The 16,925-nt window shown below is 45.6% G+C and overlaps 1 protein-coding gene across 5 annotated transcripts in view; it reads left to right on the top strand.

Annotated features, from left to right (window-relative positions):
* PHF2 (PHD finger protein 2) overlaps nt 1–16,925 on the top strand; it is a 3,400,138-nt gene that overhangs the window by 1,013,668 nt on the left and 2,369,545 nt on the right. For all 5 annotated transcript variants that reach the window (XM_044078128.1, XM_044078127.1, XM_044078125.1 and 2 more), the window contains exon 6: nt 8,421–8,562. In XM_044078128.1, the coding sequence (XP_043934063.1) occupies nt 8,421–8,562 (142 nt within the window). The remainder of the gene's footprint in view (nt 1–8,420; nt 8,563–16,925) is intronic.

Below are 16,925 nucleotides of genomic sequence, written 5' to 3'. Positions count from 1 at the left end.
GCTGGAGCCGATTCTGGCTTAAAGCCTTCGGCACCGATGGCTATCGGTGCCGATTCTGCATCGACCACTTCGGTGTCGGCTCCGATCGGTTCCGACCACCATGTGGCACAGGCATCGGTGTCGGCTCCGACACCGTTACTTTTGTGGCTGTATCGGGTCCGTCTGGAGCCGATGCATCGAGCTTCCTGTCGGCTCCGATAAGTCTTCGGCTCCGACAGGATCTATAGTATCGGTTCCGATGGCTCATTCCAGGAAGAGGTCGAGGTCTCCTTCCTTGGAGCCGATACTTTCGGCTCCGGCTTCACCTCTCCTTTCGGAACGGAGCCATCGGAGCCGATCTTCAAGGTCATCCAGACTTTCAGACCATGACCTAGAGAGAGTGGTCAGCAGATTACTTAAGTCACAGGCACTGGCCCAAATGTTACATAGTCCGTCTCAACAGACGACTGTTGGTCCACACCCCGTTACGGTTCCTCCTTCAACTCTACCCCAGAGCTTGGAGTTGGAGTCTTCGAGAATGGTTACTGCTACAGCTGGAGGACAGATACCCCCTTCTGTTCCTTCAGCCTCTACTCTTATCTCCTCTTCGAGACCTTCCTTAGAGGGATTCGTGGTCGGGCTTCCATGGTCTCCTCCGAGGGGTGAGTGGCATCGGACCCTTGTCCGAACCGCTCTTCCCCTTGGAGCCTCGGCCTTGGTGAGCTCGGCTCCGACATCTGCCTCGGAGACTTCCCTTCGGTGGTCCCTGGAGTTCCTAGTTCTTCGGAGCGGGTTCTCTCGGACCTGCCTGGGAGGGGAGCATTCGAGGTGATGAAGAGTGTGCTGGCCACTGGTATCAGTCAGCAGTCTGTTCCCGTAGCTCCTCCCTCTATAGTGCCTGTTGACATCTCTGCCACTTCTCTTGCTACAGGACCCAGAGATCCTCCGCCTCAGGTTTCCCCATTGGGAATTTCCACCTCTTCCGAGGATTCTCCTGATGTTTCGGGAGATCCTCCTAGGAAGAGGACTTGTAAGAGGAAACATTTAGACTCCCCCGAGTCTGTCACTTCAGATACTGACTTTGATGAGTCAGAGGGATCCCCTAGATCCCCCTCTGAGGATGTCTCCTTCTCAGACATCCTAGAACTCCTTAAACAGAGGGGAAACTGGCCCACCAACAATCCCTCTGAGGATGAGTCAGTATACCTAGAGGCGTTTGGATCTCGGCCCTCCACCTCCTGGGTGTCTCCGCCTTTCGACCCCCTTATGCAAGTTATTGCTCGAAAGGCGTGGGCAGCTCCTGACTCTGTAGAGCCAGTCCCTAGGAGGCCTTCAAAATTTATCACTGCCCCAGGTGACAAGCAATTCCTAACTAAGGGTGTCCCCGCTGATGCCATGGTGGTGGCTGCTGCCACCAAGAAGGAACTTGCAGATCCTTCTGTACCCGTCCATCCTCCTAATAAGGACTCTAGGACCATGGATAGGTGCAGTGGCGGATGTTTTCCTCAGCGACCTTTGCTATGCGTTCGCTGAATTACCTATGTCACTTTACCAGACTCCAGAGGGATATCCTCAAGGAGCTGGGTGAAGTAGTACAGGATCCTACAGCTGCAGGAGCTCAAGAAAAGATTGCTTCGCAGCTAGGAACCCTTAATTCCATTGCAAACTCCTCCATGCGGCTAATATCATATGCTGCTGATGGAGCGAGTAGAGCCGCAGGTACAGGTGTGGCTCTTAGACGCCAAGCCTGGATGCGGCTATGTGACTTTGCAGATCCCTTCAAGGCGTCCTTCACAAATTCTCCCTTTGATGGGTCAGCTTTGTTTGGCCCTCAGGTGAAGGAAACTTTGACCAGGTGCGAACAGGACGGCAAGACTCTTTCTGCTGTAGGAGTCCGTTTTTCCACCCCTTCTAGACCTTATCCCAAAGGACAGAAAGGTGGAAAGATGTGGTTCCGTAAATCCCAAGGAGTCACGCCGGATTCACGTGGTCAGTTTACCCCTAGAGGCAGAGGGGGTAACAACAACAGACGCTCTAGAGGCAGAGGGGTCCAAAACCAGGGAAACAGAGAGCCTCTCTCTGACAAGCCCTTTCAGCATCCCTGAGATGTTGCCCGGCTGTCCCTCCTTGGAGGCAGTCGGGGGAAGATTATCACTGTACCCAGAAGCCTGGCATTCCCTCACTCAAGACAGATGGGTACAGTCGATCATATCCAAGGGTTACATAATTCCTTTCGAGGAAAATCCTTTCCCCTCAAATTCCCTTCCAGATGTACCACCCGGTCTAAGGGAAATTGCAGAGTTAGAAGTCTCAAAACTACTGCAAAAAAGAGCCATTCAGCCAGTTACAACAGACCATTCAGAGCCCGGAATCTACTCAAGGTTCTTTTGGTCCCCAAAAAGACGGGAGACTGGAGACCAATATTGGATCTCAGCAGACTCAACAAGTCTGTGAGGAAGACAAGATTCCGAATGGTCACTCTTCAGTGAATTCTGCCCTTCTTACAGAAGGACAACTGGATGTGCTCAATAGATCTTCAGGATGCGTACTATCACATCAAAATTCACAGACGCTCCAGGAGATTTCTCCGGTCCCGGCTGGGGTCCAGTCATTTCCAGTTCAGAGCCCTCCCCTTTGGTCTCACTACAGCCCCCAGAGTGTTCACCAAATGCATGGCAGTGGTCACGGCTCACCTGAGACGTCAAGGATTCCAGGTGTTTCCGTATCTCGACGACTGGCTCCTGTCAGCCACCACCAGGCATCAGCTTATACAAGCCAGGGATTACACAATAAATCTTTGTTCTCATTTGGGCATCTCGATCAACTTCAAAAGTCATCCTTATCGCCCTGCCAGTCTATTACCTTCATAGGCAAACTTAAACACTGTTCGGATGTCAGCTACCCTTACAGATCAAAGAGTTTCAGACATTCAGAGTCATGTCAGGATCATTCTGGCCAACAAGAAAGTACAGGCCAGAATGGTTCTAAAGGTATTAGGCCTCATGGCTGCGTCCATTACTCTTCTTCCCTGGCTCGATTCTACATGCGCCTTCTTCAGTGGATGCTGTTCACACAGTGGTCATACCAACAACTTCCAATGCGTCACCAGATTCTGGTGACACAGACTTGCAAAGATCATCTTGCTTGGTGGATCACATCTCCTCAGGTTCACCAAGGCAGGTACTTTGTACCCCATCCCCGATAGCCACTGTCACCACGGATGCCTCCCTGATCGGGTGGGGGTCATTATCAGGGCAGGATGGTTCATGGGACATGGCAGCCGCTCGAGTACCATCTGCACATAAATGTCCTGGAGATGAGAGCAGTGCTTTTAACGTTGCAAGCCCTCAACGACTTTCTTCCCGTAGGGACAATTGCAGTCCACACAGACAACATGTCTGTAGTTTGGTATATCAACAAACAGGGCGGAACCAAGTCCTACCCCTTGTGTCGAAGCGCTCAGACTATGGCAATGGGCGATCTCCTCTCATCGGTTTCTGGTAGCAACGCATATCCCTGGGAAAACCAACATTGTAGCGGACAGATTGAGCAGAGCTATTCTCATGCCTCACGAGTGGTCTCTCAAGCAATCTATAGCGGAAGAGATTTTTCTGGAATGGGGTCGTCCATGTTGCGATCTTTTTGCTACTCCCCAAAACAGCAAATGTCCAGACTTCTTCTGCCTCTTCCCTCTATCAGGCCATCCCCCCAGAGACGCTCTGACCCAGGATTGGCCCCAGGGACTTCTTTATGCTTTCCCTCCATTTCCTCTGATCCCTCAGGTTATCCAGAAAGCTACCGTTTTGAGAGCCAAATTGATTCTCATTGCCCCTTACTGGCCTCGACAAGTTTGGTTCCCGTTCCTCCATCATCACCTTTTGGTGCAGCCGTGGCATCTGGACCCAGTACCAGATCTTCTGATTCACCAATCGGGTCAGCTGCACCGGTCTATCCCTTCTCTCAACCTCACAGCATGGTTGCTCCACTTCCTTCCTTAGCCAGGCTTCCTTTGATCTCTAACCCAGTTAGAGACATCATAGTAGCTTCGCTAAAATCCTCTACCAGGAGGATTTATACAAGCAAATGGAAACGTTTCTCTTTTTGGGCTAAGGCCAAAAATATTGATCCTTTTACTGCCCCTGTTCAGGCAGTCCTGGACTTCTTAGCAGAGATTTTTCACGCAGGCTCCTCTTCTTCCACAGTCAGAGTTCAATTGGCTGCTATTTCCAATTTTCATGTCGGGATAGCAGATCAAAATATTATGTCCCATAGGCTCTGCAGGGCCTTCTTGAAAGGAATTTTCCTACTAAAGCCTCCAATCAGGAATCCTCCTCCTCAGTGGGATCTAAATTTGGTGCTGACATCCTTGATTCTTCCCCCCTTCGAGCCAGCTGTTTCTTGTTCCCTGAAATTTCTTTCTTGGAAAACTTTATTCCTAGTGGCTATTACATCGGCCAGGAGGGTGTCTGAACTTCATGCTCTATCGGTTCGACCCCCCTATTTGGTTTTTCACAAAGACAGAGTATCTTTGAGAACTAATCCAACCTTTTTGCCTAAGGTCGCTTCAAAGAACAATTTGAATCAATCCATTGATCTCCTGTATTTTTCCCAAACTATTCAGACAGAGCTGAACAAAAGCTACATTATCTTGATGTCCACCGTCAACTTAGATATTATTTGGACAGAACAAAAAAGTTTAGAAAATCTGATCAACTCTTTGTTTCCTATGCGGATAATAAAAAAGGCCTTCCTGTTTCTAAAGTGACCTTGTCCAGATGGCTTTCTTCGGTCATCTCTGAAATTTATCTGCTCAGGGGAAAACAGCTGTGCTCAAAACCTAAAGCACATTCAACTAGGAGCTTAGCTACTTCTACAGCCTTTCAAGCTAGACTTCCTTTAGACACTATTTGTGCAGCGGCCACTTGGGCCACTCCTCACACTTTTGTTTCCCATTACAAATTGGACTTGGCCTCCAGGGACAGAGCCAGCTTTGGCTCTACAGTCCTCAAGAGTTTGTTCAATTGAGCCACCCAGGATAGAGGTGCTAGGGACGCGGTCCCATCAAGCAAGAATGAAGGAGAGATTGACAACTTAACATTAAGAAGTTATGTACCTACCATAACGTTCCATGTTAGTTGTCTTCTCTTGCCTTCTTTCTTGCGACCCTCCCTCCTTCCCCCTGGCCTGGACAGACCTTGTTATAAGGAATTTTTATGCTGAAGACCATTCAGACCTGGTCCTTCTTCCATCTGTAAGTTTTCTTTCTTCCTTTGGGAAGTATTTTATGCTTGGTGCTATTGCCCTTTGTCATCAAACGAGATCTGGGTACTTACCGCCTTGCATCATGGGATATGGGGCTGCCTCGAGCTGGTAAAAGTGACTCTCGAGCTTAGCAAGTGCCGAGTCGGAGCCGAGGGATCGGGTCCGAACCCATCAAGCAAGAAAGAAGGCGAGAGAAGACAACTAACATGGAACGTTATGGTAGGTACATAACTTCTTATTTTCGATACATCCTTGCAGCCATGCTTGCAAGACGCATGCTGTATCATTCCCATTGTCAGGAATGCTCCTGTATGTATTTCCTCCCTTTCTAGTGATTTCCAAGGCACTTGTAAAGATTTAAAAAGAATTACCAAAGATCATTATGGTAACCCCCTTTTGGCCCAGGCAGAATTGGTTTTCCCTATTGATGGAATTGGTCAAGGGCAATTAACACAAGCTTTCTCACAGACTGATCTGCTCACACTGCATCAAAGGCAAATGGCACACCCCAGCTTAGAGCAGTTGCAACTAACAGCTTGGATGATTCTGTTTTTATACCTTTTAGGCACTTGTTCCATAATAATGGAAATCATGTGTTTAAGGAGGCAAGAAAACTTGCAGCTAGAAAACTTATGTTTACAAGTGGAAGAGGTTTTCTCCGTGTCTAGCCAGTAACATTGTTCCTGAAAGGGTTTCAACCCCTCTGGTTTTGAAATATTTGTGTGCTACTTAGAGGTGATTTCTGATGTGCTTCTATCAAATTGCATCTTGTGGCCATCTCAAGTCATGTGGCCATGCATCCCCTTCTTTTGTCTCTTTTATTAGTCATACAGTTTGTAAAAGGAGTGTTGCTTGTGAGACCCGCTCAAAAGCAAATTCCTCCTCTGTGGGATCTCAATTTTGTTCTTGAAAAATTGACCTTACCTCCTTTTAAACCTTCCTGTCAGCCCAATTTATGCTTCATTACTTAGAAGTCTGTTTTACGCATTGCTCTGACATCTGCAAGGCAAGTCTCTAAGCTTCAAACTTTCATGCTGGGCCAACCTTATCTGATTTTTCACAGGACAGGATTGTGTTGCACACCAATTCATTATTCGTGCCTAAAGTTTTTCTGAATTTACCTTGAATCAAGCCATCAATGTCCAAGTGTTCTATCCTGTTCCAAAAAACAAGGGCGAGAAGATTCTACATAGGAGAAAAGATTCTGCATACCTTGGATAAGTACAGACAGCTCAGGTATTACCTTGACAGAACAAAACCCTTTAGGAATGCTGAACTGCTGTTTATCTGTGCATGGTGGATGGGAAAGGTCAACCCCTTCTCTAAATAAATGTTTGCATGATGGTTGTTCTCTGCTATTGTTTTCTGTTATTCCAACCATGCTAGATCTCTTTAGGTAAGGTTAAGACTCACTCAACTAGGTCCTTATCTTATTCACCGGCTTATTGGAAATGGGTGGACTCTAGAAGTGTTCTAAATGCATCAAAGTGGTACTCTGTTCATGCCTTTTACAAAGCACTGCAAACTGGATTCCTTTTCAAAGTCCAGAACAGGTTTTGCTAGGATCATTGTTCAGGATCTCCTGGATCCTTATCTGCCAGCCAGATAGGGTAAGCTTCAAGAATTTATCCAAAATGCCATGGAGGCAGTGGGAATAATGAACATAATACAGTTGCACAGTCCTTCTTTATATAGATGCAGATATAGATATTGTTATAAATGTATATATACTGTACGTGTGTCCATATATGTTTATGTAGTAATATATAGATTTATAGAGATAAATATTTATTTATGTGCCTGTATGTGCTTATGTAGTAAGAATATAAACTTAGTAGTATGCATGTGTAAAGTGTATAGGCATCTTCTTCGATAATGTGTAGTGCTGGATTCTATCTTTGTATGCTCCTTTCTGACTAGGCTTTGTTCGGTGGTGTTTTCACATTGGCTTGCTTCAACATTTTGGTTTTTATGCATTAGTTTGTTAGTGAACTAGCAACAGCCTGTGGGTGAATTGGTCTGTAGGCTTCATTAGGGCAGGTTTTACATCTTTAAACTTTTGCTTTTACCATTCAGTAACACTGATTCTTGCAGCTTATATAATAGACCTGTTTGTTTTAAGCAGAAGTCATAATTATTTCTTAGTTTTTCTGCAGAGTGTAAACAAGTTGTAAATTCAATCTTTTTTGAAGCCTTTAGAATTTGTCCTCAAGCTGGTTGTATGTATTCATAAAAAAATGTATATCAGTGTAAGGGGATGCTAAATCAGTACAGCTGAACTGTGAGGTAGATGGCTTCAGCCTTGACTGTTATCAAACACAGTAACCAGGGACACTGATTTTCACTTTTTCCAGGGAAAATACTGGTAAATTCCTGTTTTCGACTGTTTAAGTATTGAAAAATCTTGACATTTTCACAGAATTGATAATGAGGACCAAAGAACCTTTTCCCTACAAGATGTATTTCTCATCTTATTTACTATTTATAATATTGCCAGCTTGCATTATTTAATGTTCTGTGTCTAGAATCTTGTTTTAATTTGCAATATATAGTGACACAGATGAAAGTTATAATGAAGTCACCACAATGACCAGAAAGTGTATTTAATAATCATGGGTGTAATTCTCAGATTTCATCTCATAAAAATGGAATTAAATTTTTTTGAAAACTGAAAATTAGTATCATTGATTGTAACCTTTCCATCTAACACACAAGATAATACTCTTAGGAGAGCAACAGAGAGAAAGAGAGAGAGGTGGTCTGCAAATTTCCCCACCTTCTCTGATGTTTACCTGAGTTAATCTAGCTGCATGAGCATTGAAGAGCTGGTGGAGGAGAGAGGTGAGAGGAAAGGCTTTGGCCTTCTGGGGCCCCAGTACTTCAATGAGTGAAGAAAGGGGCAGAGAATTCATAGGAGGTTACATTTTATACCTAAGTGACTGACATTCCCATATGAAGTCCACTGCATACTGATCCCCAAGCAAAAGCCTTAATTTTTCTGTGAGAAGAAGAAAAGCGGCGTAAGGAAATTAATAAGTTAATTGTGTGCTAAAATAAACAAATTGATCAATAAAAATGTAAGACACAAATTCTTTTATGATGTACAGAGTTATGTATTTTTGTGAATTGGATTGCATTTCAGACTTGCTGTAGGTAACAAAGCTGTCTTACTATTGTAGGTCCCGAAAGACTTGTTGATGTTATTGATGTCACTAAACAGAAGGAATGCAAGATGAAGCTAAAAGAGTTTGTTGATTATTATTACAGTACAAATAGGAAACGAGTACTTAATGTCATCAATTTGGAATTTTCAGATACGAGGTAAGACGATTCATGTAACAATATATATATCGTTGGGCGAATGCATGATTATTCTAGATCTTAACATATTTATTCTCCTATCTAACTTTTTGATGTAACTGCCTCCATTTGACACCTAGTGAAATAAACATAATCGTCAGAAAATTTAGGCAAATTCAGTGTTATTCAAGACTAAATACAACCACTGTTTTTGATTTTGCGATGTTATTTCCTGGATGGATACATTCCAGATTAGTGCCTGGGGCCAGATTAATTTTAGATTAGATTGGTGCAATGAGGAGCGGATATGGGTTCTTACAGAACTTTACATATTTATTTATTCATTTAATTTTATTAACTAGATAATTGAACTGGTCTGGAGACCATTTTCAGCCACAGCCTAAACCAGGTGATAGAAACAACAGTTACATTCAGATATAGTACAGATACAAACTTCAATTCACAATTATAGTCAGTTACTCTATAAAAATAACAGTTGATCTGATGTCTGCTCTGTCTGGTTTCAGCATGTGAGTTATCGGATTCAAATCAGATCTGACAATGACCATTTCCTTCAGACTTTGAATTTGGCCAGGCTCAGCCTCCCTTACCCAGAATCCCCTGCTTCTCGCCATAGTCCTCAGATCTAGTTTGCTGCCATTCCTGTCAACAGCTTGATCTGGCTCTTTTTAGGTGTATCCTTTCAGAAAGTTTATTGTATTGCTTGTTTGATCATGTGTTTTGCATTTCTTACCCCTTCTTAGTGTTAGCATATGTAGTGATTTGTGTGATAGGTAGATAGGTAGGTAGGTAGCAGTACTGTAAGTGTTTCATTTTGTAGTTAGATTTCCCACCTTTTGGGATCTTTGCTGTGGTGTGTGTCTCTCAGAGTGCTTAGCCTTAGTGTTTTAGTAGTGTAGGTAGTTGTAGTAGTATTTTTGTAAGTGTGTGCTTTTGTGTTTTTTCTGTTATTTCTTTTAAGTGTTTTCCGACAATCCGAGTTGCAGAGCCTTTAAGAAGTGTGTTGCCTCTGGGCACAAGCTGCCATTGCAGGACGCACATGATTGCTGTGTCTGTTGTTTGAGAATATTGCACCTGGATCTGGCATTTTCTGTTTCTGAGAAGTTTGGCACTAGGGTAATCATTGAGTATCGAGCCAAGTTGGTTCTCAGGGGAGTTATTCCCACTAGCCCTTTGCCGGCTTATTCTGGCTTTTCCCTAGCTCCAAAGGTCGGGACTGAGAAATATCATTTGTGGGACTCTGTATCTTCCAAGGGGGGATTGGGAAAGGTCATCTGATTCTGTCTCAGGTCCTTCTTCCACAGGCTTGCTGGATCTGAAGATCCATGACTTTCAGGTCTCTTTGCTTCCCCGGTGCTGACATTGGTTCTGACTGCTCAGCTGATCTCCTTCAGTGCTGACCATCAGTAAGGCTCTGCCACTAGCTCTGAGCCTTCCTAGCCCCTTTCTGCTTGAAGGGGCTCCTTCAGGTAGGACAGCTTCCTGGTTTTCTCTGTCTACCCTGTCAGAGTTGACTGCTTTCCAGCCACAGTCCAGAGTCTCTGCTTCTTGGATCTGACAGATGGGCCCGTCCACTTCAAAATGGCCATCCAGCTTTCATCGGTGGCTTCTTCCATCCGGTCATCAAGATCTGTGAACAGCATTAAAGCTTCTGGCTTGGAGCAGCTGATGAGATCCTTTTTTGCAGACTCAGATGTAGTTAGGCCTTATCTCTTCAGGTTCACATCTGGGTCCGGTTTCCAGACCTTTGGCTCTGTCTCGCTGGCTTCCCTCCTCGGCCCCTTTGGATCCGAAGTCTTCGGGCCTGGCTATGTTCCTGCCCTCCTGGTCAGATTCGATGGCTTTACTGTCTTTGGCTCTGACTCACACCTTGGTTGCAACCAACTACTTAGGGACCATTTGGACCTCAGAGCCACTGAAATAGATTTTCTAGGTCAGGGTCAATGGTCATTGTTTCAGATTTGTCTCTCCTGCTTGGAGCTTCAACTCTTGATAGCTCAGCTCCGGTCTTGTAGTCAGGGGTAGGCGTAGCTCTCTCGGGTTCAGGTGTGTCACTGGTGCCTTCAAGTACTTGGGACTTTTGGTTCAGGGAGGCCAGCTTCCTCCTCAGCCTTCAAAATTATAGAAAGAAGATATTTTTTCCTCTCATGAGATGGGTTGGGTTACCTGGCCAGTGTCTCATCCCCTTTCTCATCTGGGCCTACAACTAGTCATCAGTCTGCTCCTGGATAGTCTACATTGGTAGGTCTCCATTCTGCTCCCTTAGGAAACCTTCCAGCCTCTTCGCTCTTTCCCTCTGGCATCACTGAGGCAGGAGGTTTCATTGAAGAGGAGGCGTAAGAAGAAACACCTTGACTCCCCGGAGGAGTCCCTCATAGTGGATACTGACCTCAAGGAAAGAGAGGGGTCCCTTAATTCTTCGCAGGATGATTCCTCATTTGGCAATCTTTTGGAGCTGCTTCGCCAATGCAGAGGCTAGATCACTGAAGCCCATCTCTGGAAGAGTCGGTACTTTTGGAGTCATTCAGCATGGGCCCATCCACATCTTGGGTGATTCCCCCTCCAGATGTGCTCATATAACTGGTGTCCCAGAGGGCATGGAAGGAACACGACCCAGTGCAGCCCATCCCCAAGAAGCCTGACAAATTTCTTGCACCCCCCCCCCCCAGACTGTCCGCATTCGATAAGGGTCCAGCCATCGATGCTATTGTAGTGGTGGCTGCCACCAAGAAGGAGATATCTGAAGAGACCTTGTTGGTCCATCCCCTGAGGGCAGTTAATTACTTATCTCACTTGACCACACTCTAATGGTACTTGGTGTGTCTGAAGTGTTGAGGAACATTAAGACACAGCAGTCTCCAGAGATTCAGAAGACTTTGGAAGCTTAGTTGTCTACACTGCTATCTATTGCCAACCTCTCCATGAGGCTCATTTCTAATTCAGCCAATTGAGTGTCCTGAGCAGGTGGCTTTGGCATTGCCAAATGATGCCATGCTTGGATGCTATTATGCAACTTTGCTTAATGCCCTGTCTGATGGCTCTTCCTTATTTGGGCTGAAAGTTAAAAATACTCTAAAGCAGAGTAAGCAAGATGGGAGACTCTGTCCACCATAGCCGTGCATTTCGTCACCCCTCAGCAAACCTTTTTGAGGAAATCATAAGGGGGGGATGCCTGTTTTTCAAATAGCTGCAGCAGTCTTCTCAGGTTGCTCCTTCAGAGAATTCCTCCTGAAGACCGGGGGGTGGGGGTGGGGGATCATAATCATAATGGATGCTGCCTGCGGGGCTGAGGCAATCTGCAGAATCAGGGTTTCCATGCAGCTTTCTCTGGCAATCCCTTTCAGTGACCCTGAATGGTTACCCAACTATCCTACACTGGAAGCAGTTGGGGGTAGCTTAGCTCTTTACTCAGAAGCTTGGGAGGCCATCACCTCAGGGGGATGAGTGTTGAGTCATATCTAGAGGCTACTCTATTCCCTTTTTAGAGGTTTCAAACTTTCAGCACAAGCATCTCCCAGACATTCCACCCTGTCAAAGACTGCAAGCAGCAGTAGAGATTCAGAAGCTGCTCACAAACCAAGTCATCCAAGAGGTCCCACCAGACCAGTGGAGTTGTGGGGTTTATTTGAGATTCTTTCTGGTACCAAAGAAGAACAAGGAACTCCTGCCCATTTTGGTTTAAGCAAACTGAATCCTTTCATGAAACAGACCAAATTCTGGATGGTCACGGTGCAGTCCATCTTATGTCTGCTGAGGAAGAATGATTCGATGTGCTTGATAGACCTCAAGGACAAATACTATCACGTTAAGATAGACAGGAGCTCCAGGACATTTCTGAGCTTCTAGCTGGGGACCGGTTGCTACCAGTTCAAGGCCATGCAGTTTGGTCTCACCACAGCCCTCCAGGTGTTCACCAAATGCAGGGCAGTGGTCACAGCCTGGCTCTGGCTGCAGGGATTTCAGGTGTTCCCTTACCTGGACAATTGGCTCCTTTCTGCCTCCACAGGAGCATTGTTGATCATGACCAGGGATTCCTTACTGCAGCTATGTGACTGCTTAGACATTACGGTCAGTTACCTAAAGTTGAGCCTACAACCTGTTCAGGTAGTAGAATTCATAGTTTCTCACTTGGATACAGTCAGTCAAATTGTCAGGCGTCCAAACTCTATAGTGATCAGCCTTCAGGCTCAGGCCTTGTCAGAGCTTGCAATCTTGAATCCTCCAGCACATGCAGTTTTGAAATTCTGAGATCATATGGCAGCATCCATATGGTTAGTTCCTTTAGCTAGATATCATATAGGTTCATAGTTGTGTACTAGGCTAATGGCCCTGGAGCCTTTACAAGCCTAGCCCATAGGATTACCCTGGCATCGTGCCACCCAACTTTAGTTCCTAGTGCCTCTGTTGAGTAGAGCCACTGGAGTGATCCCGGGATGAATTTTCTATTTCCCATCCACTCATCAAGATTTCTCTTGAAGAGGGCCAGTGAGGTGCTCTGCTTGACATGTATGGGAAATCTATTCCATAGCATGGGCAGTCTCTGGGTTATGAACCTGTCCCTCCAGCATGTTCTGTTGTTTGTGGTAATGAGGTTGAGGTCTCTGGAGCATGTGGTGCGGAGGGATTGGGATTTCTTTAGATGTAGCATTTCTAACATAGCTGGGTCAGACATGGCTTTGTAAGTCAAGCAGAGATCGCCTCTAAGTAGGCAATATGAGACAGCGAATAGTTGGAGATTTTTGAGTCTGTCCATATAGGACAAGTGTTTAAGGCCTAGGATCCTCTTTGTGAGGTACTTTGGCAGTCTCTGCAGTTGTTGCAGGTGACTAGTGAGGTACATGCCAAATGAAGCATTGTACGCGATGATTGGCCTAATGAGCGAAGAGTAGAGGGAGACAATGACCTCTTTCTTTCTGGATGCAAAACCCTTAGTAATGAGATGTGCCACATAAAAGGACTTTCTAACCACAGTGGCAATGTGGTGGTCAAAAGAGAGGTTGCTGTCAACCTGTGTTCCCAGATCTCTTATAATGTCTTTCTGTGTTCGGTGGACTACCATCAGTGTGGTAATTCAATGGAACCGGGTTTTTCCCAAAGGGGATGAAGACACATTTTTTGGTATTAAACTTAAGGCCATGGTTCTGACACCAGTCGGTCTCATTGAGGCCTTTCTATAGGATGTCAGCATCACTTGGGGAGTTAATAATAGCTCACAACTTGCAATCATCTGCGAACTTTGTCAGCCAGAGTCCCTTCATGTTGGCCTGGACTTCAGAGAAGTAGATACCAAACAGGAGAGGACCCACGACCGAACCCTGTGGGACTCCACTTGTAACTGGTCAGCAGTCTGACTTGGAGTCAGCTACTTTCACACTGTGGGTTCTATCTGTGAGCCAGTTTGCAACCCACCTAGTGATATAGGGGTTGATGCCTAGCTTAGTAAGTTTTTCTATGATTCCTGAGTGGGGAATGGTATCAAAGGCCTTGGCCAGATCAAGGTAGGGTGTATGAACCACCTTACCTTCATCCACAGCTCTGGTGACTGACTCAAAGAAGTTGACCAAATTGAGCAGGGATGCTCTACCCTTCACAAAACCAAACTGTGTAGGATCCAGAGTTCAGAGATTCCCTATATACTTGTTTATTAGGTCCATGATGATACATTCCATAGCTTTACCATATCAGACTCATCAGGCTAATGGGGAGATAGTTCCCGGGGTCTGTAGTCACTCCTCCTTTATGAAAAAGGATGACTGTAGCAGTGTGCCATTCGGTAGGGACAGAGCCTGAGGTGAGGCTGTGACTGAACAGGGCACATAGGTGAGCTGCCAGTTCACTCTGTAGTTCATGTAGAACACAGCCAGGGATACTGTCAGGTCCCATAGAAGCTGTATTCTTTGCATTGGTCTTTGCTGTTTTAACTGGTGCAACAGTAATACTGGGTGACTGGCAATATACTGGTATTGTGATTGGTCCTTTGGGGGGGGGAATGGGTAAAGTTAGCACTGAATCTGGCCACCAGTATATTTGCAATGTCTGTTGGCTCGGTATAGGAGGTACCATTGCGCAGTAGCTCAGAGCAAATCTGGGTATTGCCATGGAGATTCTTTACATAACTATAGAAGGCCTTGTGGTTGCCTTTACTATCTGCTGCAATTCTCTTTTCATAGCTAGCATTAGAGGATTTGATGAGGGATCTCAACCTTTTGTTGAGGATGATGAGGGAGTTTTTCCAGTCTTGGGACATCACCTTATTCCGCATCAGTTTCCTCCTTCTGTTGTAGAGTTGGTTTAAGGCAGGGGACCACCAGATTGGCTTCTTTTTTTTTTTGAGGAGAGCATCTTAGTTCTATTGGGTATGGCGAGATCCATGTATTTGTGTATGTGTTCGTATAGTGCATTGGTGTATGATTTTGCAGTAATGCAACTATTTTCCATTTGCATGGGTGCCGTGAAGTTAGCCACCTCTGTTTTTAGGAGCCCAAAGTTAGCTTTGGAGAAGTTTTTCATGGTGGTTATCTTTGTTGGGAGTGTGGGAGGGATGTGGATTTCCAAGGTGATTAGCTTGTGATCGGATATAACCAGGGAGGAGATGACTATTCGTGTAGAGCAACAGTCGCCCATGTTATTAATGACCAGGTCAAGGATGTCGCTATCTCTAGAGGGGGTAAGAATGAAGTGGTCCAGGGCATTGGAATTAATGAATTCCTGAAAGCGTTGGGCAAGTGTATTGGTACACGAGTAGTTTTTCCAGTTAATGGAGGGGTAGTTGAAGTTGTCCAGTATGAGAGTGTTAGGTTGGACCCTAATGTTCTCCAGGGTGCTTAGGAATGTGGAGTGTGAATCTTGGGACATGGCTGGGGACCTATACCAGGCTACGACCGGAATCGCTGTCTTACCCAATGTTAGCTGCACCTGAAGTATCTCAGATGTGTTATGTTGGGCTACCAGTCTGGAGGTGTGCACATCCTTTATGAATATGGAAACGCCACCGCCTTTGAAGCATCAGTCCAAGTTCTGGGGCCGAAAAGTGTGGAATGAGTTGTAGCCTGGTAGTGCAGGGGTTCTTTCTGCTGCCTTGAACCAGGTCTTTGTTACAGCACAAATGTCGATGTTCTCCATTTTAAGGAGTACTTCGAGTGAGTGCATTTTGAGAGTTAGACTTCTAGCGTTGAGCAGCATGACCCTCAAATTACATTTGTTTGTAAGCTATTACGGTGGTAATTTGGTCTTTGGAACACTGTCTAAGAAAGGCACTATAGGGGTGGCAAGAGCCTTGGCCAGTATCCGGAAGACCAGGGGTGACAGATGCAGGCCATCTCAGGCAAATCATCGAGGTCTGTCAATCATGTCATCCCAGGCAGACAGATACTGGATCCCCTTAGAATGACACCAGAAACTTAGCCAATTGTTGAAATCAATAATTTTCTGCTTGTACTGTGGTATCATTCTGGGTGATGGTACGATGCTGCTCAGGGCTAGGGTCATACCCGCCTGGGCTACATAATCCGAGAGCTCCTCCACTTCTCTTTTCATGTAGTCCAGGGAGGTACATCTCAGGTCATTTACACCCACATGTCCAATGACAGAGTCATATTTGTACCTGTTGAGGGACCTGAGTGCGTGCGTTATGTGGCGGATCATGGCACCTGTTAGGCAGCTGACTTTTACTTTCTCCCTTTTCAACTTAGTGAGTAGGACGTCAGTGTGCCTCACTATCGAGTCACATATGACTAGTGTGTTGGGCATGCTGTTTTGCCTCAAGAGCTTTGGCTGAGTGGCACACTGTTTAGGAGAGTCATGTGTCTCGTGATTAGTGTTTGTTGTGGTGGTTGAGTGCGTTTCTGCCTTGGAGGTCTCTGCTGTTTGGTTAGATTTTTATTTAGAGCCTCCGCAAAGGTGGGTGTGTGGTTTGTGTTTTTATGTGAAGGCAATACTGGAGTGTGTTCTGGAGGGCTATGTGTTCTATGTGGTGTGGTGCATGTGTGGACCTTCTCTTGACCAGCTATTCCGGTCTTGGCTGGAGAGTGTGTGGCTTCCAGTTTGGATATATAAGTACATCTCTCACAAGTCTGAGTGTTGGAGAGTAAGAGGAGAGGGTTGTCAGTGTACATAAGGCAGTTGCTACATTGCCTCAGGATGCCCACGTTCACCAGGTTAACAGGAGAAAGGACAGGGAACTGACCTTTAGACATGCCTGGAGGGGTGGGCATTAATAAGTACTGGAGCTATTTCCTTGTAGAACGTTTAGTGCTGGTGGCACTCTTGTGTACTACAATAATTGCTACAAGAAGTCTGGTAAAGTGCTAAACTAACAAGCTAGTAAAAGTGCAGGAGAGGAGAGAACTAGCAGATCTAAGGGA

Source organism: Protopterus annectens, chromosome 7.part0 (genome assembly GCF_019279795.1).
Source record: "Protopterus annectens isolate FY-2018-M chromosome 7.part0, PAN1.0, whole genome shotgun sequence".
NCBI lineage: Eukaryota > Metazoa > Chordata > Ceratodontiformes > Protopteridae > Protopterus > Protopterus annectens.
The sequence above is the reverse complement of the archived record's forward strand: the minus strand, read 5'-3'. Positions and strand labels throughout refer to the sequence as shown.